The sequence below is a fragment of the Monodelphis domestica genome, chromosome 3, assembly GCF_027887165.1.
Source record: "Monodelphis domestica isolate mMonDom1 chromosome 3, mMonDom1.pri, whole genome shotgun sequence".
NCBI lineage: Eukaryota > Metazoa > Chordata > Mammalia > Didelphimorphia > Didelphidae > Monodelphis > Monodelphis domestica.
In genome coordinates this window covers 277,280,028-277,303,403 of record NC_077229.1, presented here as the reverse complement: position 1 = coordinate 277,303,403, position 23,376 = coordinate 277,280,028, and the positions used below count along the sequence as shown (strand labels likewise).

Here is a 23,376-nt window from a genome sequence, read left to right as displayed (position 1 = left end):
GAAATAAATTGTTACTAATCTGCTATATCAATTGTATGCCTGCATGCAGGGATGTCGATGCATCTTTCCTAGGAAACAGAAAAGGAAGACAGGGATCCTAACTTTTTTTCATCAAGTACTTAAAATCCTTTCTAGGAATCAGGAATGATGTGGGATGAATGGAGGATGAGTTTCCATCCTTTGTAACATTATGGAAAATAGATGAATTAACATTAATAAAAGGTATTTTTGTTGGTGGGCTGAATTTCTTTAAAGGTTTAATAATTTTCCATGGGTTTGAGTCCTGTTTGCCAAATTATTCATTATGATTTGTATTTGCTGGTCCACTAAAGTAAATAGATACCCAAACATAAATTTATCTAAATAGTTTTCATATGTGCATACCTTTAGAAAGTTTCATATATACACACATACATATATGTTTGCATGTGTGTATATAGGTATATATAGACATAAAACAGATAAATACTGTGTGTATATTATATAATAATGTATATAATAATATATAATATACACATGAATTTATTGGGTTTTCTGTAGGTCTTTTATATCTTCAGAAATATTCTCATACGGTTCTTGATACCCATAAAAACACATTACAGCTGTTGAAAATTTTGTTTGAGGTATAGTTTTTCCAAATTGTTCAGTCAATACCCTGCTTCCAAATTTATATAGCAATGCTGAGAGGTAACACTCTGAAGAGTCAATGTTCTTCTAACTGCCTTTCTGGGTGCTTACTTGACAAATGATTAGCATCCACAGATTTATACTCCCAAACTCTAACGGACCGGGGATTCCTTGATAGAAGCGTTTCATCTAGTGATAAAGGTAGCAATCCAGCTATGCTCCACCATCCCACATTACTTGCTTATACATATCAATGCATATACAGGAGCAGCCAAATGGTGCAGAGAACAGACTGTTGAGTTTGGAGTCAGGAAGATCTGAGCTCAGATGTGATCTCGGATACCTCTACCTCTATGATCCTGGGAAATTCACTTAACTTCTGTTTGCCTCTGTTTTCTCAAAAGTAAAATGAGAAGGGGCAGCTGGGTGGCTCAGTGGATTGAAAGCCAGGCCTAGAGATGGGAGATCTTGGGTTCAAATCTGGCCTCAGACACTTCCTAGCTATGTGACCCTGGGAAAGTCACTTAACCCCCATTGCCTAGCCCTTACTGCTTTTCTGCCTTGGAACCCATAAACAGTACTAATTCTAAGACAAAAGGTAAGAGTTTAAAAAAAAAGTGAAATGAGAAAAATAATAGCATCTCCCGCTCAGAGTTGTTGTGAGGATTAAAGGAACTGATGTTTGTAAAGTGCTCTGCACTTTGTGTGGCACATAAGGGGCACATTATAAGGGCTTATTCCTTTCCCTCTCCACAGAATGCTAAGAGCATTCTTTCTCTGGACATGGAGCCTGTTGGACAATCCAGTGAGCATCCCTCACTCTTTCCTGCAACGTGCTCAGCTTTTTTGTTCATGCATTTCTCTGAAGACATCCTTTCCACTGCGTCTCCTTTTCAATTCCTTGTTTATAAGATACGGTAGTTTGAACGTTATTTAGGGGACAGCTTAGTTTTTCGGGGCCGTTCTAGATGTTTATTAGGCAATTGATGTACACTGTGCTGCTTTCACAACATGGTTTTAGAGTGGTAAGTCACAACAACTCAAAGTTTTTATTTTTCCCCACTAAGTAGACTCTTAAGTCACTTAATTACAGAAATCTTGCCCAGTGTTTGATTGGAACTTAGGGGCAAGAAACCATTTCCAGGAGTAGGAATTTACATTAAAAATTCCTGAAAAAGCAGTCAGAAAGTAGTAAGTAGGAACACCAAACAGAGTTCTGTAGTGACTTTCTGTGATTCATAAAGGCAGAAGACCCCAAAGAAGGGCAATAAAAGACTTTTATCCATTTATTCAAATGGGAATTAAATAACTTCATCCAAAAAAGGGCAAGTAATCAGCCAGGTATATTGAATACTCACTATTAGCATCATAATATAAGAAACATTTTTATGAATATGCCAAAAAATGTCAGACTTGTTCTATTTAGCTCCCCAAAGCAGAAATTGGTGCAATGTGAAAATACACAGCATAGTAGTAGAGCATAGGAGCTAAAATTTCTGAGAACGGGGTTCAAATCTTACCTTAGATTGCTAAGAATTATGTGTCTATGAGCTGACCAGTTAATCTCTCTAGGTCCCAATTTCTTCATCCATAAATTACAGGGCTTAGACTCAGTGACCTCTTAGTTTCCTGGTTCTTAATCTATGATCACGTAATAAGTGGATAGAAATTACACTGAGGCATATTTCTATTCAATGTAAGGAAATATTTCCAACAGAGCTATACAAAAATCTAATAGACTGCCTCCTAAAGGCAATAGAAGGCCTCTTTGGAGATAATATAAGAATGATTCTTTTTCTAGGTCTCTATTGGGCTACTTAATCATTGAGAGCACCTTCTAACTTTGATCTTCTGTGATTCTATTTTTGCCCTCAAAGTATTAGTTTGGAATGTATAGCAATCACATATAAAAAGAAGACATTTAAGAAGGATTAAATGAGTGAATATCTTTTTACAGTGCAAAATTGTAATTCAATACAAAGGCATGTCAAAAACATTTATAAAATATCATGGAAGAGAATACAAATTAGTAAACCAAGTGTAGTATATAAATGTTGAGATCTAGAATGAAGGAGTGAACAGGATGGGGTTGAGTTGATCAGACGATCTCCTGTTTAAAAGAAATTCCTATACATTATTAATTATCCTGATCATTTTTTAATTCATGAAGTGCTCTTTCCCAAAAGTCTTTGAGTGCCTTAACCAAAGTATAACTGAAAACAAAAATGTCAAAAAGGCACATTTAAATTGTTCTCAAAATCAATCAAAAATAATGAGGTGCTAAGAAAAAGTTGTATCCCTGATAATTACATCTATCAGTATCAGAAAACAAAAGAGAACAATCAGGAAGTGACAATCCCACTCCCAAGTAGCACATTAAAAAGGGCTAATGAAAAAAAAAAGTCTTTTAAAAATTGTACCAAATTAGCATTTCAAGCAAATTGACAACTTAAGAGTTGATAAAGGCCAATCTGGGGCCAAAACAATAGAAGTGCTGTTTCTACTTTTATCTGCTTTTAAGAGAAATTATCTGACTTGTCTTTTTTTCCTGTTCTCGTTCTCTCTCTCTCTCTCTTTCTCTCTCTCTCTCCTCTATGTGTCTCTCTGTCTGTCTCTCTGTTTCATCTCTGTCTTTCTGTCTCTCTTTTTCTCAGTATTTCTGTCTTTTTGTCTGTCTGTCTGTCTCTCTCATTTCTCTCATTCCCAAATGAGGTCATAAATGCCTCACCCAATCATTCTTCACACTGCTCAGACCTCATTTTCAATCTGGTGTTCAGCTATGGCACCATATTTTAAGATATATTAATGAGCTTATCCAAAAGAGGACAGCCAGAATTGTACAGGGCTGAGAAACCACATGTTGTGGGGAATAGTTTAAGAAGCTGGTGATACTTAATTTTGGGAAGAGAAAACTTGAGGGCACCATGATAGCTGTCTTGAGATACTTGAAGGGTTGTCATTAAAAGGGGGAGGGAAGGATTGGACTTGTTCTGTATAAGTCTAGAGAACAGAAGAACACATTCCACCAGAATCAATGGGTTGAAGTTGGGGAGGCAAGATTTTGACTCAGCATAAAGAACTTCTAAAATTTAGAACTGATCAAAAATGGATGTGGTCTAGAATTATCTTTCATATGGGGATTTCTGCATTGAGTAGGAAGTGATTTGAATTCTAAAGTTGCCTCTAAATAAAATAAATGCTCTATGCACTACTTGGGAGTCTTTTAAAAAGAACCTTTAAAAAGGTTTTGATATTGTATATTTTAAATGTTGCATAAAATTGTATATTATGACAAAGTACCCAATTTCCAAGTCACTTCCTTATTTAACCTTAAAAATAGAATTTGTTTCAGAAATTTGAAAACTGAAAAGACCCTAGGTTTCTACTACAATGTTCAAAAATTATTATACTGTTTTTATGATGTCCCATCTTTATTGAGTCAGAAGTATATGTATAAAGAGATTAGAATATTGCCTCACTAATAAAAGCAGGTTATAATATTTTTTAGAAATTGTTTTTAAACTAAAAATTTTGTTAGCTCTCTTATCGCTGATAAAAAAAAATCCATCATAGACACACACACACACACACATAACTTGCCTATATGGATCTGAAAATACATCAGATTATTTTGAAGCTCCTTGTAAGTGCTGGGATTTTTTTTCCTTTGGCTTGTCAAGTGACTTTATTCTTTATTATTAGACTACAAAAAAATTGGGTCTATTCCATCAACATATTCATCAGTCATAATTTTTGGAGACAGTCCTCGACATGGTGTATGTTTTACTGTGCTAACAAGAGAAAAGACCAGCCATTAAGTTTATGTTTCTTTGTTTTTCAGCAAGGTCACATATCAGGAATAATGCTAGAAGTATGCTAATAAACAATATATAATGTTGGTCATCTGGGAGTAAGAAATATTTTCTAACTAGTTCTAAAGGGAAATAATGTTAAAGAAAAAAGACTGATTGTTATTTACACAACACATGTTGCTCTATATGTCAACATCAAAAGCATCTTGTAAACAGCTCAGCATTATAAATCTTATGTGGTGATTGTCAGGGTTTTAAAAATCTGTGTTAGATTTAGATTCAACACATTCAGTTCATTCGCGCCTGCCTACTGTACAGACAGTGCTAGATTATTCTGTCTCCACTGCCTCAGTTGAAAACACACTCTCCCCCCTGGTCTCCCCTACGCTTTACAAAAGCTACCATGTACAGTTATAGAAAAATAAATGCTAGAAATTATACTGATTGGGAAGATTTTAAACTACTAGTGTTTATAATGTTTAACCTTCAGATTAGAAGTTCTGCAAAGCCCTCTTTCTGCATTTAATTTTGTGGAATTCTACAAAGCTATAAAATTAGCCATATTCAAAGGAATACATTTTAACAAAGAATCCTCATAGCCAAATTTTCTACAAGTCTTATCGTAATTAGTATTTCCTTCAATGGTCTCAGAAGAAAGCTAGAAATGGTCAATAAAGCCATAAGAAGGTGTGATATTTGACTGTGCCAATATAATTGTTCTCAAGATCTGGCAAACAGGAGAAACAGAAAATGATGATTAAAGGGAAAAGCTTTTTTCTTTGTCCTTTTTCTTTTTTGATCTCCTAAGGGCTTTTTAACGTAAAACATAGTCATGGATTTGTATGACTTATCAGTTGTGAGTGTAATCAATCAATAAATCAATCAAATATATAATATTAGAGCTGGAAGAGCCCTTTAAGGTCCTCTAATATAACATTTCCCATTCTTTTATTTATACACAAACACACACACACATCCTGTCTACTCAACACAGCAATTTTAACAGTTGATGAAACTATTCATGGAACTTCTAAGTGCTGTGCTGAGGTACAAGGCAAGCAAAATGAAGCTTTGGAACCCTGATTTCTGAGTTCATGGTCTTTCTCTCTGTTAATGGGGGACAAAGTACTTTAGGGACTCCTGAAACTTACCTGACTTCTTATTTGTGAAAATATTTCACAAAACTATATTTTGTGACCAAAGACTAATAAACATCTATTTTTCAAGTGCTACTCTTATTCTATGGCCAACTTAATAGTGGTATTACTCTTCAATATCAAATAAAATAAATTATTAGAAGTTGACTTGTAGAATTAGATAAATGTTATATTTCTTTTATCTTTAGAGAAAAATGAGATTAGATGATGTTTTTCAGAGATTAATTAGAGATGGAATAAATGATTTTTTCCCCAGGAGAAGGATGTTCTAAAAAAACAACCTGCTTAATCTGGATGAAATCTGAGAGTGGGAATAATTTTCCATTGTGTTCACTAAATGAAGTACCAGATAAATTCCTTTGTTCTAATTTTAGACTTTTTATTTGCTCTGAAATCTTTCATAGGATTTTAGAAATGGCCCAATATTCTTTACAGATAAAGAAATTGAGGCCTAGGGAAGTTAAGCAACTTAACTCAGGTTCCCCTCAGAGCAGTTGGAGGGACTGTGGTTCAAACTGCAAGACTTTTGGTTCCCAGCGCATTTCTTTTTCTTATAGTGTGCCTCTTCTCTTCCTCTCTTGCCCCCCTCACCTTTTCCTTCTCTTGCTTTTCCTCTTTCTCTACTCTTCTCTCCTCTTTTCCTCTCCCAAAAGAAAAGGGAAATAGGAGGTCTTGGTCAAAGACCTCCAGAAGGAAAATGATCTGCTTAATCTCCCACTGTCCTAAGTTTAATTTAACTCCCAAACTCTCCACCTGTATCTCAATTTCTGTGTTTGAAGTAACCCAAATATTATGCAGTTAGTCTTTGAAATGGCTCTAATAATTTTGAGACCGAGATAGTAGGCAGTTGTAGAGAACTTTTATTAACATTATTATATTTGCTTGAAAGTACCTTGGTGAGATTTAAATAGCCTGAAATTGAGCAGAAAATTTGATTTAATAGCAAATGTACAGTGCCTTAGTTTACCACTCTAAATAGCTAAATGGGAGACCAAAAATGACATGGATAATGTATTTAAGTAAATTTTGTCTATACTTGTTTCCTCAGAAGAAGACCTATCAGTGCATCAAGTGCCAGATGGTTTTCTACAATGAATGGGATATTCAGGTTCATGTTGCAAATCACATGATTGGTGAGTGATGCTCTAAATCTTATTAAAAATAGACTTTTCTCCTACTTGCGTTCATCATTGCCTATATAATTAAACAGAGTTAAGGAGGAATTAATTGTTCAACCTTCAATGATTTGCCCAGGCATGATTGATTTTTTTATTCATATTATTAGGCCCGATAAGGCATTAGCACGTTTTATTTTCTGCAAGGGCTAGTTTAGACTTCTGTAGAGGATTATATATCTACTGCCAGTCAAAACACAGGTGATTAACAAATTAAACTTCTAATCATTTTTGCATTATTGAAAACAAACTAACAGGAATGGTTAATGAACTGGATGTTAGCTTTCCATAGAGTTTTAGACAGGTTTTAATTTCAGAAGTTATTATGGTAATGATACTACTGTGTGTTGCTCAAGCATATTTGTACCAAATTCTAAACTGGCGAGTTTTTGTCACTGGGAAACATAAATAATTTGAATAGCCATGGAAATAGGTTTATATTATGCAATTTGAACAGTCTGAAAATGATCGTGAGCATAAAGATCATGTAAAGAATTATACATTCTTTGTTTTTCATTCCCTGCTCAACAAATTTTACCCATATCTTTATAAAATAGTTTGGCTAAAGATTCTTGAAATAATCTTATTTTGGGGCTTTTAATAAGTTACAAGATGGGATAAAAAGAACTCAAGCTTCTCCTATTGCTCTTAAAGTCCCATTATTCCTTAATTCCCCAAAGGTTACCTACTATTTTTTTTTTAATTTGATAAGCACTCAGTAATGGCATTGAGAGTTCTGCAAGCCAATTAAACTTTATCAAGCAGATCTTTTGTTTGCTAGTAAAATAACAATTCCTATTATTTTATATAATTTTGTATTTCTTTTTTAGTTTTATACTGTGAAGCAAGATTGAGAGTCATTGATTTTATGCTTGTTTTGTGATATTTTATCATAGCATAAACATTCCATGTATGCTACTGCAAAAGGATACAAACTCAATTTTGTAGAATCTTGTATTTCTCCATCAAACTCTATGTTTCTGTAAATAACCCTTAAAATTTTGGACTAGTTTAAAGATGTATTTTTTCCATGGAAAAAGTTTGATTTAAATGGAGTCCCAGTTATGACATATAAAACAAAACTCAATATGAGAACATAAACAAATGAAGGAAAATATCAGTAAGTTGATCAAGAGCTTCTTTTTAGATTTAGTTCTAAGTTTTCAGATTTTTAGTACTTAGAAGAAGTATTTTAAAAGCTTCTATTAAAATACTTAATTCTTCAAAAGACATCAAAATAATGAGTAAAAGGGAAACTTTTAAGTTTGTGCCCATTTTAAACAAGATTTTCTTGTATTCCATTGTTTCTTCATCACTGATAATTTTTCATATACATAGGAAATAATGGGTACTGGGAATTGCTAATAAAGGATAATGGTAGTCTTTCAGAGAAATTTATTTGGAAACTTTCCTTATCATCTCTTCCCATCTGATTTCTCTATAAGTATCCCTCTGTTTAAATAAACACTAATTCTTTTAATTTTTGAGTAGGTAAGAAAAATCTTATTTTAAGAGTAACAAAAACCTGTTTGTTTCCTTCTTCCCAAATGATAAAAGAAGAATAATTTCTTCCAATTGTTGAAACTTATTTTTGTTTGGAAAGTTTTATGAAGTTTGCTTATAGAGGAATTTCTTGGGTGTCACAGCTGTCACTCACACTAGTGTTTTAGGTCATAGACATAATTATCCATTTATATGCATTTAACATAAAACCTTTCTTAGAACAACGTGCTGCATTGAAAGTATAGAAATTTGTACAGCATGCTTTCAATTAGTTGTATTCTATAAAAATTTATTATTTATTCCTTAATGATTCTGATGAACAAATCTGGTATATTTTACATCATAAACAGTTAATGCTCTTCTTACACATTTACAACCTGATATGAATGTTGCTCATAAGGTTGTAAGAGTGTGTCTCCTTAAGTTGGAATTTTATGATTTTGTAACATTCATTAGATTGACCTAATATTTCTCTTAAATTTTGTTTATATTTTTCTCAACATTTGTTTTCTCAATACCTTTCCCCCTTCTTGTATAACAGGGTAAAGGATTAATATAATCATGTCATCTCTTAGGATCAGAACTTTTAGGAATTCATCCTTCATCAGAGAACTAAATCACATCCATCTTTATATTTGCTCTATAAATTCAAATCACTATCCAAGCTATTTTATAAGTTTTTTAAGAATTAATTTTTTGTATGTGCAGAGCTCAAATAAAAAATATTTAATTGTTCTATCTTTTGTCCACACATCTTAGTCCTTAATCTGTTTATGTTTTTAGTCTTGAGAAAAAAATGCATTACAGGAAAGTGTCACAAAGGCAAAGATATTTTTTTTAATCCCAAAGCTATTGTTACTCTTTCAAATAAAGCAGCTTGCATTATTTTATTGGCTAAAATGCCTTCATTGAGACTAGGTATTTTTTGTTATATATCTGTATGGTATTGTGATTTTTCTGGGTCGGGGGAGATCTAATAAAATAATCTCAGTAAGGTATTTAGCAGTGGAAGAAAGATCAGCAACTATTTGAAGAGATTCTTGTTCTTTTTGTTTTTTTGGTGGTTTCAGAGTGATAGAGTGTTTTTAAAGATTTACTTTTGTATTTCTATCATTTTAACAGAAGAGATATCATCACTTAAGGGAAAACAAAAGCTGCAAATGACCCAATGAGATACAAGCTCTATCTTGTCTTTTGCAACAAAATAATTTACATTTGTTTCCATGCAAAAAATGCATACTGAAGTAATATCATTCTGATGCCACATGTCAGATACCCACTATGCTTCTGTCTACATTTCTGTAGTCCCAGTCTACCTCTAGCTATCAGGAGAAGACATTTGTGGAGGAAAAATATCAATGTTTCCACCTGGTTCATAAAAAAGACTGCTTAAGGGCCATTTTGCAACTAGGTGTAGGCACATTTTCTGGGCTCAGGAATGAAACTCAATGAAGATACGTGAGGGATTCAACTTACGTCTATTAAGGAAAACAAATGTCAACTGACCAGCCAACACATTCTGACATTGTTTCAATAAGGAACCCGACCAATGGCTGTCTAGAACTTTCTTTTCTTTTTTTTATCTGTTAAAAAGATACAAAATAGGCTCACATTTTTCTGGCGAAAGAAACTGTCTTTCAGAGTTAGTGCAGATAAGAAGTTTTCTTGTTTCCCTTTGTTTGGTTTAAGTAGTTTAGATTTGGCGTTTGACCTGAGAATGTAGGAAGCAGCAATGTCAGGGATTTATATGCTTCATTCGTTTATCCCATCATGCACCTTCTTTTTATTTTCTACTAACATAGTAAACTTTTCCTTTTCTTTCTTCTTCGTTACTCTTTTATTATGATTAGAGTTTTGGAGAAATGTGAATATAGGTCCTTAGATTTGATCTTGTGCCGGGGAAAAATGGCACCAAATCCAGGGAGTTCAAATGTGTTTAACCCAGCAAAGGAATTGCCCCATATAAAATTATGAGGCTCAACAGCAGTAGTGTAAATGTGTAAGTACTCTGAATAAAGTGCTGTTAGGCATGAGATAATGTAAAGAGATGACATTGCCAAGAACTATTTATGAGGAGCTTAATTTTTTCACTCTGATAATTCTTGACCAATAATTACCAGCCTCTAATTATCTATTTTAGTTAGAAAGAAATCTCGATCACTATGGAGGTTGGCATTGCAACTAGCATATAAATCCCCAAAGAGGTAAATGTGTTCCAAACAGCCACAAACAACTGTCTCATGAAACATAGTGAGCAAATTGCGAGCTGCTGGCGGTGCACAACCAAGCAGCACATTTACCATCGAGGGCTGATCGGCCTGACAGAAAAATGATAAAAAGGAAGAAAAATGTCATCATCTTGGTAGTTCAACTCTACTAACACGGATTATAGAGAACAAGTGATGCTAAAGTGGAAATAACCACTTCTCCCTCGCCTACTAGAAGTTCTGAGAAGTAGGACAGGAGGAAGAAAAGTATGGAAGGAGATTTGGATACCAGCCATTAACTCAAGAATATATTTTGTGACACAACTTTTCAACTAAAGAGGCAAAAAAATGCTGCTTGTTTACATCTTCCCCTTAATCTGGATGCATGCATTTTTCTTATGGTTCTTAATTGTGTCCATAATGAGAGGGAAACCTGCCATATGAAGAGAATAGGAAAATCAAGAAATACTAGTTAAGGGAATCCTGGAATAATTAATGGTGATTATTTATAGTATCTTCTGGGATCTAATAAATGTATCCACCTGAGAAGGTATATTGGAAATGATGATATCTATCTTTCTATATAATTAATCTATAAGAAAAGATATAGATATTATATATATGTATTTACTTGCATATATTGCCTGGATACAGAGAGATATGCAACCCTTTGATAGGAACGTGTTTGGATAAATGCTAACAATGTTCACATTAAAACTGCATAAACTCTTCTATTTGTCAAATGGAGAGGAACATACAATTTACATTGTTACCTGTAAATGCTTTCACTGAGATCAACACAAAAGAGATGCCTACATTAGTTAGGTGCAGAGGTAAATTTTTAGCCTCTGCTCACACCATGTGATTTTGATATATTCTGAAATCTGATGACTTAGATCACACACGGTATTCTGTTCCTCTCGTGTTCTGTGGATGGAATATCAGAAGTAACTCATCTTCATTACACCTTTTGTGACCTTAGTTACCAACTTTAGCTTTTCAGTTTAAGTCTTTCCTTTAGGATAAGCTAAAACCAACATTCTGAAATCTGTAGTGGTTTTGGAACATTATATCCTAAGAGGGGAAAAAAATTCCAAAGATGTCCATCTGATCCTTGGAAGATGACTAGCTGCCAATTTCCTTTTGTTTCTGTTATCGTGCAATGTTTTGAAGGTGGGGGGGAAGGAATAGAGATTAACTCTGTAAAGGGGAAGAGAGGTAGAAGTATTCTATTCTCAGAGACTCTGGAAAGTTATTCTCAGTGGAGTCTTGTATTTACTTATGTTTAGCCTCCATGAAAGAGGTCTTGTCGAATCTTAAAAATCAAGTTTAGTAAGACTATTTAGGCATCATTGGTGTTTGATGTTAAATATGATGAAATCCTGGATTATTTCACCAAGAGTTAGATTTTTTAAAAGATGAAATCTGCACTGTTTAATGCTAACAGAAAGCTACCCTCATGTGGGCAATGCTGGCTTATTTGAAAAGCCCATAAAGGGTTTCTACATGGACCATACAAAAGGGATACTTTCTCTTTAATAGCCATCTGTACAGGAGAGATGAGAAGTGGGCCAGGTCATCTCTCCTCAGCTGTCATGATATTAACGTAGGTAATGGAGCAAGCTCTGTGTTCTGCTGGGTGTTGTTTTTCATAGATGTTCATCGATTTACACAGATAATTCTATTTATTTCTTAGAGTTGGTCCAAGTGAACCCGACAGAATAACAAACACCAAAGCATTTCAAATGACTTTATCTTTGTTTATAACGTAACTTTTGTCTAAAAAAAATGGTGTCACACCTACTGTGCAGATGGCTGCATGATTTGTAAACCAGCCAAAACATTTAAACAAATGTGTGATCTGGGGATAGATTAAATAAAGGATAAAATGGAGTGTGGACCACAAATTCTAATAATCAGATGATTTTAAGTTGTGTGTAGTGTGGAGAGATGGTAACAGTGATAGTAGGGAAAGCTTGCCAATGACAGCAAGGTGCCTTACAGATCTCAGGATGGAGTCTGTGGCCTAGTAGGCCTCAGTTTGAGAGCCGCACATTTGCTGTACAGCTGGCAGCTCTGTATGGGGACATCAGATAAAACTTATGTAAAATGAAGTGTTATTGCTTAGTATGAAATTGTTCAGAGAGGGAATATGCAGACAGTAACTGAAAACAGAATTCATGGTACCAATGAAGCAGACTGTAAATATGAAGAGGGTTTAATTATCTGCGCAATTTAACAAAAATTCAAGATGTATTCAGAAAGGGCATCTGCAGCTGTAAACATGCCCTAGCAGCGCTGTTCACCAGACTTAAAAGTCCCATTCTGATTCCTTGGAAGACTCTCCTCGACTCCCAGCTCTCCCGAAAGCACATGCTCCAGAGGATCGGACTGTTTTGTCCTCTGTCTCTTTATCATGAATCAGATTGACCTTTAGAGAGGTCACACCAGATGCATGAGTTCCTTCTTCTTCATCTCTTTAAGAAAATGTGGCCTGATGTATTTCAGGCAAGGCCTAGGGAGCAAAGAGAAATCAGGTAGCATATCCACTGAAGGTCCTTTTTTTTTTTAATTTAAAATTTTTTTTAATTTAAATTTTTGTGTGTGTTGGGATTTAGAATCTGCCCTTTCCAGTTCTTATGGGCAGAGATTAAATAAGGCAAAAGGTTAGCCTAGAGTCTATGTTAAAAGCCCCCCTCGGCATTCCTTTTATTTCAACGTCCCTTATGGGGTGGATGCTGACCAAGCCCGAGTTCAAAGATTCAGTTTCTTACTCATTGATCTTTAGGCCAGTGCTTGTGTGATGATCTCAGATGAATGGGGTCACTCTTGAGTTCTGTGGAGCACCAACAGCCTCACCTCGGCATGGTCCAAGAAGCCCGGGAAGACGCGTGTCTGCCGTGAGCATCCCGTGGGATATGGGGCTCCAGAACGATGAGGACCGAGTGGGTGATGGCGTGCTTACCTTGGACTTCATCATGTCAGCCGCCCCAACCCGCTCGCTGTCTGAATCTTGGGTGCCTGTTTGTGGGGCTGGGAGGAGGGAACCCCGGGATGCTTTAGAGCCCGGGCCCATGTGCCTCTCTCCTCCTAGACTCTGTTTCCCCAGATGCATTTCAGACACACAAAAGAAAGTCCCTCCGGTGACCTTTTTCCCGAGGTTCTTTCCCCATTTCGGTGCCTTCAGCCTCGGTGAACAAAACAAAAGAAGGCAATATGGAGAGTGGGTGTCGAACTTCAGCTGCTCATATTGTTGCATTTGGTGAGCTGACGGGGTTTCGTAGGTCACCTTTAGAATTATGCCTATGACAGCAGTAGCTACCTGCCAAGATTGCAAGGTATCTCACAGCTCTCAGGATGGCGCCTGTGGCCCGGTAGGCCTCAGTTGGAGGGGTACACATTTGCTGTACAGCTGGCGGCACTGTATGGGGCAGCAGTGTGGGCTGTTAGGGAGCTGGAAAGGAGACAAGCATGAAATTTCTTCTAACCCCAACTCTGTTTTTCTGTACTGTTGGCTGCTTCTCAGTTCCTTGACAAAAAAACCAATCAGGCACCCTTTAATCCGCCTGTGATTACCAGTGGTATAAAAAGAGAAGCATAATGAGGAAAAATGCCTCGTTTTGTTGCCTTCAAAAGCCAACAAATTGGAGTTAACTTGACAGGAAGTGGCTTAATAATTAGATTATTTATTTATTCCTGACACATATCCCCCTGTTACTAGTCTCAGGAGACCCTGTAGATGGTACGATTTTCAAGCTGCCATTACTTCGCTGTCTTCTTTGAACAAAGAAGCTACTGTCTATCAGTCAATTAAATGCACTCTTTAAGCAGGGGCTGAGAAGTCCTCATTGGAGAGAGCCCTGGGACATTGTGGCTGATGATTCCTTTCTCTGTACTGTACATCACACTCTCAACTACAGTCCCCACAGAGATGGAATAAAGTCATGCATTAAAATATCACTTGTTGATTTGTTTGCTAATGAAGAGCCATTGAAATGTTTGTGTATTTCTATGGCAAAATTGTTGATAAAAAGGACTACTTGCTTGCATATCTTAGTTCATCTGCTGTGAATGCTTATTTAAGAATTACTAAAATTAAAGTCAACAAACAACAGAATAAAAAACCCACAGATGGATAATAGGAATTTACTTGTTATTTCCATCAAATTAAATGAAACAAGGCTAGAGGAAAAAAAAACCAAACAGAAGAATAATGGCATCTCAGCCTCATCTCTGGTGTTATCATTATCCTAGCAATGCTTTTTTTTTTTACATTTACATTTATTTGTTTGTTTGTTTCAATAAAATATCGAGCTAACTCCCTCCATCCCTCCCACCCTTAAAGAAGACATCACTTGACTAAAAGATATGTGTGTATACATAAGACTATGGCTTGCTTATATCTATTTATCAATTCATTCGATCTGGTACTGACTAAGAAATAGAAAAGTAGATCTGTGGAACTGAACCAGACACACAACAGATACTTGTAAAAGATGATAGTAACCTTGTGTTCGACACCCTTCCTGGTGGTTTTTCAAATGTTCAAGTTCATCATTCCCCAAACCAGTCATTCCTCACTTCAACAAATGTTTATTGAGTGACTACAGTATAGGTACTGTGTATTAGGCATCAGCTCCTTGGGCCTTCCTAAACTTCAACTAGAGACATTCCTTGAAACCCACATCCCAAACCCTGTATGTTAAAGCACCATCGAAATGTGAATTATTTTAATATCATTATCATTATTATTATAGTGCAATAACTCCAGTGACTTATTGATTGCTTTCACATTTTAAGACAGTCTCCACTTTGCAGGTTGTCTAGATAGAGCCCAGTCTGTGTCCTAGAGAACTCGGGCGATGTGAGGGCAGTTCTGTGATGCAATATTTAACCGTGGCACATTTAGCCAGACAGATTCAGAATTTCAAAGACAGCCATGGAACTCTAAAAGGTGTCTTCCTATTATCACATCCCCACCCTCAGACTTTCCAAAGGGCAGTCGGTGTCTTAACTGGATTTCTTACTTCTGTAAACCTGACAACAGGCCAAAGTGCAATTTGTTGGAGCCAGCATCACATGGGTGTTTCTTATTCCTATCCTGTTATTCCAAGTCATTTTGTTAGAAAAAGCTCAGACACTCAGAGGTGTTCTATAATGGAAAATGAATTCGAAACTCTTTCATTAATTGGTGATTAATACATTTCAGGATTAGTTTAAGCAGGGCCCTACCTCCTGCCCAGTCAAGTATGTTCTGGTTAATATCCAATTATCTGCACCTTCGTAGTTATTATGTCTTAATATTTCGGATATGATAACCAGGAACTTGAGAGTAATGCTAATGAGGAGCATAGAGCAGGAATTAACCAATGACATACTCAATGATCCTTGGTGAGAAAAGAATCTCCTCTTCCCCTTAATACGTCGATGCCAATGCCTTCTGTGCACTGGATAAAAAGTAGGACTTTCAATTCTGACAGAGAATGGCTAAATGAAACCTTTCTCCTATTAAATGATATTTGGATTGGTTACTTTGGGTAAAATAGTTGAGCATAAACCCTGTTTCCCTTCATTCTTGGGGAAATAAGAGTAGGATAGAGGGAATTGTTCCCTATTTCCCAATAATGTGAGTAGTTACTTTTTTTTTCTAAATCTCTATTTGAAAACCAACAGCATTATTACTGAGCTTTCTTTGCCTTTCCTATTCTGTTTTACAAGAAAATCCGCCTTTTACCACCTTCTTTTCCTCCCCTCCCCCCACCATACATACATACCACACCTTTATTTCAATTTCTTACAGGTTATTTGAATTTTGAAGAATCCGAAATGAAGGTGGCCTCTTTAACTGGGCTCTTAAGGCAGTGCCTGCTCTGGGTAGGTGTGTGCTGCTTGCTGCAAGTCATGTAGCTTTAAATAGTATGCCTTGTACATTAGCCCCTTTCTATGCTGTATTGTAATGAAGCCACATCAGTAAATTGCAGTGAAGGGTGATTGTTGCACAGGGATGACTACTACACCTTGGGGTCCATTTGCACCAGATTATTCTTTTTATTGTTATTATTACTTCCCATCTTCTTTACTCTCTTGCTGCCGAACTTGCTGTTGGCCACCAGTGCAGCACAGAGGGGATCTTTAGGAACATTGTGGACCTCATTTTTCTCTTAGGTACACACCAATCACAGTTCAATTCCAAACCCAGGTATCCTGGGCGGCTTTTTATTGATGCCACTTTGGTTTGTTGACTGGAAGCAGAGTGTCCCTCATCATCAGCTTCTTAAAAGAATGAATTCACTGTGAGCAAAACAGGACAGGCCTCTCTGCCCAAATGTTTCTGGATGGGAGACCCTCTGAATTGAGAGCAGAAATGATCACACGTTGTCCCCTTCTTCTTTCTTCTCACCCTGCCCCCCCAAGAGTCAATTCATGAAAGGGAATAGAGATGGGATTATTGCATTGGAAATATACTTTTGGCTTTAGCTTTTCCTTAGATTTCTTCCATGCAGACATTAATGTTACCTTTCAAACACAGATAAAGGCATTGTGGTTATTGCATAGGTTAGTGGTTTTCCATGTTTACCTGCAAAATAGCCATTTTTCCTTCTCTCTAATCACTATTTTAATCCAGTACTTAATTGGGAAGCCATATATGTATATAGAATATCAGAATCCTCTGCCCCAATTTAATAATGTCATCTACAAGATTTGCTTTGAGCCTAGGGGTGTTTATATGTGAGTTTTTCTTGAATGTTAATCTCGCTCTTTTTTTTGTCATCAGTTTTGGGCCCGTGTCCATTTGTTTTTTCAGATTGTTATGCAGCTGGTTTTCTTTTAATACCAAGCTACTGTGCAGCATTCATACTGAAATCTAGAATTAGAACTGACACACCTTCAATTGAACTATCAAGTCTTTTAAAACTGCTTGGCCAGTGACGCCAGTCCCACACTATTCGGCTGTACACACTTCCGATTGTGGGCCAAAGAGCATTGATTTTTAGCTGTCATTTCTAGTGCACGCACTGTAGAATTGAAATTTAAACCTTAATCCACTCTGTAATGCAATTAATTTTTAATGTGCAGTAATACTAATTGAAATAGCCTGAATTTAGTAAGTCACCACAAGACATTTTCAGAAGCAAGAGTCTCCACTGAGAACTGGGTGGGGGGACAGATAATCATTGTTGCAGTGTTTACAGAATAAATGCTTGCTCTACAGGCTATCCAGTGGAAAGAAATTTTTCTTTAAATTAGGCTCTATCATTATGTCTCTTTGTGGGCTGAAACGTCTTTTCATTGAGTTTCTGTTGCCCATCCTTGGATTGAATTATTAAGATTCCCTGTTTAAGGGAGGTAATCAGTTTAATAGAGAAATTTTGCTGTGATGTGCACAGAAGAAAATAGAAAGACAGACACACATGTGCATATATGTATGGTGTATACATATACACAAGTCTGTGAATGGATCTCAATTAAGCCAACCGTCAATAGTGTCAAGGTCAGAAGCTACAGTCTAAACATATGCAAAGAATAGTTTTATTAGGAACTCTGTGCTTGGTGGTCTATACTTGGTTGTGGTGTGGGCCTTATCAAATGGTAGCATTTCAGTTGGCATGTTTCAGTAAATTTAAATTTCGGTGAACTATGCATACACCTGGCTTGCCTTGTAATATTGTCTTTTATTTCAGAGCTAGTTCCCCCTCCCCGTATTTTTTCAAAATGGACTTTTGAATGTTTGGAGGGTTTCTTCCCTGTAACCACAGTAAAGCAAATTTTGTACCATAAAACCACATAGGTTTTCAGCCATTTCTCTACTAAAAAGGTTCTCTAACCACATTTATCTGCTAGTAAATGAGTATTTTTTAAAATGCATCAGTTCTGCTGATGAATGGGCTTGCAGAGTGTTCAAAACGAGCACCAGCATTAAGTGAAAAAAAAATGGCAAGCATTGTATATCATCCTTTCATGGCTTTCACATTATAGTATTTAATAAGCCGATAGTGCTGTTAAATATTTAGCAAAGGCTCCCTCAAAACCCTGCCATAGATTCAAATGGGATTTTAAGACATTTTTTTTTGCAACACATAAGTAAAAATGATGTTGTATTACTTAGAACAGTTGTAGCGTGGCATATTTTCTAAATGAAGTGTGGGTAACATGGCACAAATGAGTTCAGCAGATTTTACACCCACAAAACACCTAAATCAATTCCTGCTTTTAGGTTCAGACTGGTTCTTGTGTTGTCACTGCTTTGTCAAAGGACCAGGGGGATTATTCGCACAGCTTACTAAAATGGCATCATGGTATGTAAAGGGGGGAAAAATAAGACATATGTTGACTTTTTAAGCTCTCAGCATCCAAATGACTTTAAAATACAATTGCTTTCCCCCTTTGGAGGGTGAGAGCATGGGGTGGGTCATGTTGGGAGTGAGTGGGAAATCAGTTTATAACCCATTCTGGGGTTGGGATCTTAAATAAAATTCTGATGGAGTCCTTTCTCTTTCTTTCACATATATTACATGTATAATATGACAGATATCACCAATATTCAATGAAGACTAAGAACTGCCACCTCCTTATTTGAGAATAGTGTCTCTATTTGAAAATAGTATCTATAGTTGGCACATAGCAGATGCTTAATAAATGTCTTTTACATTAATTCATTTGTAGTCTATTTGTTTTCCAACAGTCTTCAACACTTTTTCTTTTAATAATAGATATCAGCTTAAACATTTTTTTTCCTACACAAAATCAAATATTGGTGTCTGGGAACTGTGGGCAAATGTATTACCAGGAAAGGGGATTTTTAACATTATTCTTAACATCATATTTTTGGTTTGGGATTGACATTTAAACCTCTCCACATTTAATATCACTTGTAGTTTTGCAGGGGTGAGGATAAAAGCCAATGGTTTGGTTCAGATTTATATGTAGCACGTTTTCTCCCCCCCTATAAGAGACTATTTGTTAGCGTCTAATTTTCATTCTGTTTTATATGCAGCCAGTGACCACAGCTTCCCTTCAAACTACACAGAGACACATCTCATCTGCAAAACAGGGCTTACTGATCTTATTTACTATTTGTATTCTGGTAAGAAGAGGAAGTAGGATTTATTATGATTGGGGAAAAATACATATTGCTTTGAGTTTGTGTGTCTCTGTCCCATATATCCATACACACGTGGAGAATTTAATATGAAAGAATGCCTAAGAAGGACACGTGGAATGATGTGTGTGTCTGTTCAGTGAACGAGAGAGGGAGGGAGGGAGAGCAGTATAGAGGGGTATGATATAGGCAGAGGTATACTTAATATGCATAGCTTGATGTATGTTGACCTCAGGTTACAAGAGTAGAAAATCCCATTTTCCAGCTTGTTTCAAATGTAGTAAAAATGCTGCTTCAGTTGCTTTATGCTACTCACATTGGGAAAGGTGCTTATACTGTGATAATTATCATCAAGGAATATTAATGCGTTCAGCATTTGTAACCCAAAAACTCATTATAGCTTAAGCTGTGCATCATCTGTGAAGAGAGAACTTTGCCAGAATTCACTCTTCACAGGGGTTGCCTCCCGCTTGCGGTGGAGTGGTCAGAGTATTGTAAGAGGTCACTTAGGCTATTTTTGAAAGCTGAAGTTTTGCAATTTTTAAATCACTACCTTCTGTCTAAATAGCTTATCATTCTTGCCTCAAAATGTGCTCCTTTTAATGGAATGCATGATGAAGTGTGGAAAAAAATAAAAGACAACAATGCATTATTAGGGAGAAGAGGAGAGGGTGAGCCCTGGAATCCCAGATCAAGATAATAGCCCTTTCAGGGTCTTTTCTCCTGTCATTGAGCAATAGGTTTCATATGTACAACTTGCAGTAATGTCCATGCCCTTGGGCTTCAGATGGAAGTACCTCTACAGCCCTTTGGCTAGAAATGGTTTCAATAAGGCTTCAGAGCCCATTTTCCTCTGTCACTATTTTCTTTTTGCTTTCTGTGGTGTGTAATCAAATGAGTGCAATGGGACAGTTCACCACAAACAATAATTAATAGATAAATATTTGTTTAATTGTAAAAGTCACCCTGTTTTGGAGCGTTTCGGGAGAGGAGCCCTGTTTCCCAGCTTTTCTGAGTAGCTTCTAATTGGGTAGCCTAATGGGATGGAGAGAGTCGATTGGTTAGTTCTGGAGTCAATTAAGTTGACTTCCAAAAGAATATTGAGCCTTTATCCCTGGTAATCCAAATGATCGCTGAAACAGAAGGGCGTGTGTCTGTGTCCGTGTGTGTCTGTGTTGTTTTTATGTGATTCAATCATCCCCTTTTCTCCCTCTGATCCATTCCTTGTCATCTCCCATAAGTAATATTTCTGTACGGTGTGTGCTATAGCTTACGTTACGCCGGCCAGAGAACACTAATACTCTGTTCTATCAGGCTCTCTGGCTTTGGAGCGCCGCTGTGCTTCTGAGGTCAAACTGTGAACCTGGCCTTGCTCCTGAGAGGACGAGAAAAATCTGTTTCATAACTTTCCTTGGACCTAAGAGAAGAGTCAGAAGCAGAAACACGAAACCTATAGGCCCACTTTAGATGGGCTGTGAGCTTGGGATTCGGCGTGCAGGAACACTTGCTGTTCCTCCGGTTTTCCTACCATGAGGGGTCACTGGCGGTGGTACGAGCTCAGTAATGACACAGGGCTTCGGGGGATCAGGTAATCATTCAGATAGCCCAACAGACACAGACGCACCACCATCTGAGGTGATAATCTGGAGTGAACTTGAGAAACAGGAACTTGCTTGATTGTTAAAATCACTTACAGGAAAGAATAAAGATAGGAAGAAGGAGCACCGCGAATTCAGGGAGGCTATGGCAGCCTTGTTCCACTGAAAGCAATTTGTTTCTCTAATGGGACACAGCCTTTATTTTATGCAGCCGAGCACTAATGCTGCAAAATGGATGGATGTCCTGAACCAGAGACAGATTCTCAATAGTTCTGAGCCGGAATACTGACAGAATGGTTTGGGAGATACAGTAGTGGCACATCCTCCGTGTGGAGGTAAACTTAATAATCTTTATGAATTTTGAGTAACTCATAACTCCACTCCTCTGCCAAAGAAACATTATGAAAAGATTGCTTTTAAATCCTTCTGCTGTTCTCCGTACTTGTGATAGATGCCCTCCTCTTTACCTTGAGGCGTTGGAAATGAATGTGTGTTTTTTGAGAGAGATAAGAATGTAGACTTTAGAAGGAGCAAATTGCATTTTCATGTTTAAGTTCACTATTTGCACTTGATATGGCAAAATCCAAATGTGAAGGATTGCTCTCGACATTATTTCTGTGTCTTCTCTATCCCAAGACCTCTCTGCCTTATTATGCTAAAATGGACCATCACATGTGATCAGTGTGATGCTGAATGCCTGGAAATATTGCAAGATTGCCAACTATGACCAAGCTGTAGTCAGATTCCTATAACTTCCTCGGTTTAAGAAATAATCATGCATTCTAAAATCGTTAGTGATTGTTCAGAAAGAAGGTAACAAATCTGGAAAGGGAAGAATCTTCCCCTCAATAACCCCCTCCCAGAAAAAATATTGTTTTGTCTTATTTCCTCACAGGAAAATAACATTAAAGTTTTTTTTTTATTTCTCATTGAAATTATATCCTTTCTCACTGCCACATGCATGTATGTGAACATAGAGAGATATGTACCTATGTTATAAGTAAACATGGATCAAAGTAATGATTGATAAAACTTGTAAGTATATTATTTTCCTTTACAACTTAAAATTGAAATTTTCTTAACTCTAAAGTAGATCACCTTCAATGATGAGTTTCTGAGTTTTTTTAAGTCTTTAAAAGAAAGGGGAGCAGTGTAACTCTTCCCTCTGTCAGGGTGGATGTGATGGGAAGGGGTGTTTGTCCTGTGTGTTTCTGTCCTGTGTCCTTTCATCTGTCATCATCCTCTCCCACCAGAGAATAATATAGACAGTATCTTGGTAAAATGGAAAACCAAGCCACTCACATTGTATCCTGATATTTGGGGGAAAAAAAAGATATTGGAAGAAGTCATTCTTTGGCTTGGCTCCCTTTTCACATGTAATTGCTGCTTCATGAGGACTTGGGAGAGTTTCCTGTGGTTTAATTTAATCAAATGGTTCAGAATGACAAGTGTGTACACTTTGAATTCTGTTAAGTTCAGAATTTGAAACAAGATTTTCTTCAAACCTTTAAATAAAAATAAATACAACTCATTTTCAAAGTGCTGGGTTAGTTTAGATCATTCTTAATGCTTTCTTAATGGTGTCAGATTAGTAAGTGACTGTGCACTCATTGTATGCGCAAGAATCAAAGAAAGTTCACCTCAGATGATGGAACCATTTTTACCTGTCTGACTGTGAAACCCACTTCTGTGTGTGTGTGTGTGCACGTGCACGTGTGTGTGCATGTGCATCTATGTTCGTGAATGTAGTAATTAAAAAGTTTTGGGGGTCCTAGGATCATAGATTTAGAGCTTAAAAAAGTTTTTAGAGATTTAGTCCAACTTTAGACCAATGAGAAAATAGGGGATTTTGAGAAGTAGTCATTTGGTCAGGTTCACAGAACTAATAACAGATCTACTCTGCACTTTTTCTGCCATACTATGCTCAATGTTTGTCTTTTGTTTTCAGTTATTGGTTTAGTTTTTTTTTTCCATAGTAACCCTCAAAGGCTTGACATTCAAGCAACAAAAATTATATTTAATTTTGGAAGAACAATGGGTCTTTTTTCCATTCTCTAAGTTAGAATCTCTATTATTTTCTTGAACTTTCTTGATGCATATTATTTGAAACTTTAGGAATGGAGTTTACTGATTTTAGATGCTATTGATCTTGTGGGAGTGAGGGGACTCCTTACTTAAGGGCAAAATTTAGTCTAAA

General features: G+C 36.5%; 1 protein-coding gene across 23 annotated transcripts in view; it reads left to right on the top strand.

The window, feature by feature from the left end:
- ZNF521 (zinc finger protein 521) overlaps positions 1-23,376 on the top strand; it is a 348,179-nt gene that overhangs the window by 180,348 nt on the left and 144,455 nt on the right. For 15 of the 23 annotated variants that reach the window (XM_056823812.1, XM_056823825.1, XM_016431652.2 and 12 more), the window contains one exon: positions 6,645-6,729. The exons of 1 other annotated variant lie outside the window; for it this stretch is intronic. In XM_056823812.1, coding sequence (XP_056679790.1) covers positions 6,645-6,729 — 85 coding nt within the window. Of the gene's footprint in view, positions 1-6,644; positions 6,730-16,281 lie in introns of those variants that run through there. 7 more of the 23 variants (XM_056823829.1, XM_056823818.1, XM_056823822.1 and 4 more) reach the window with 4 other exon arrangements.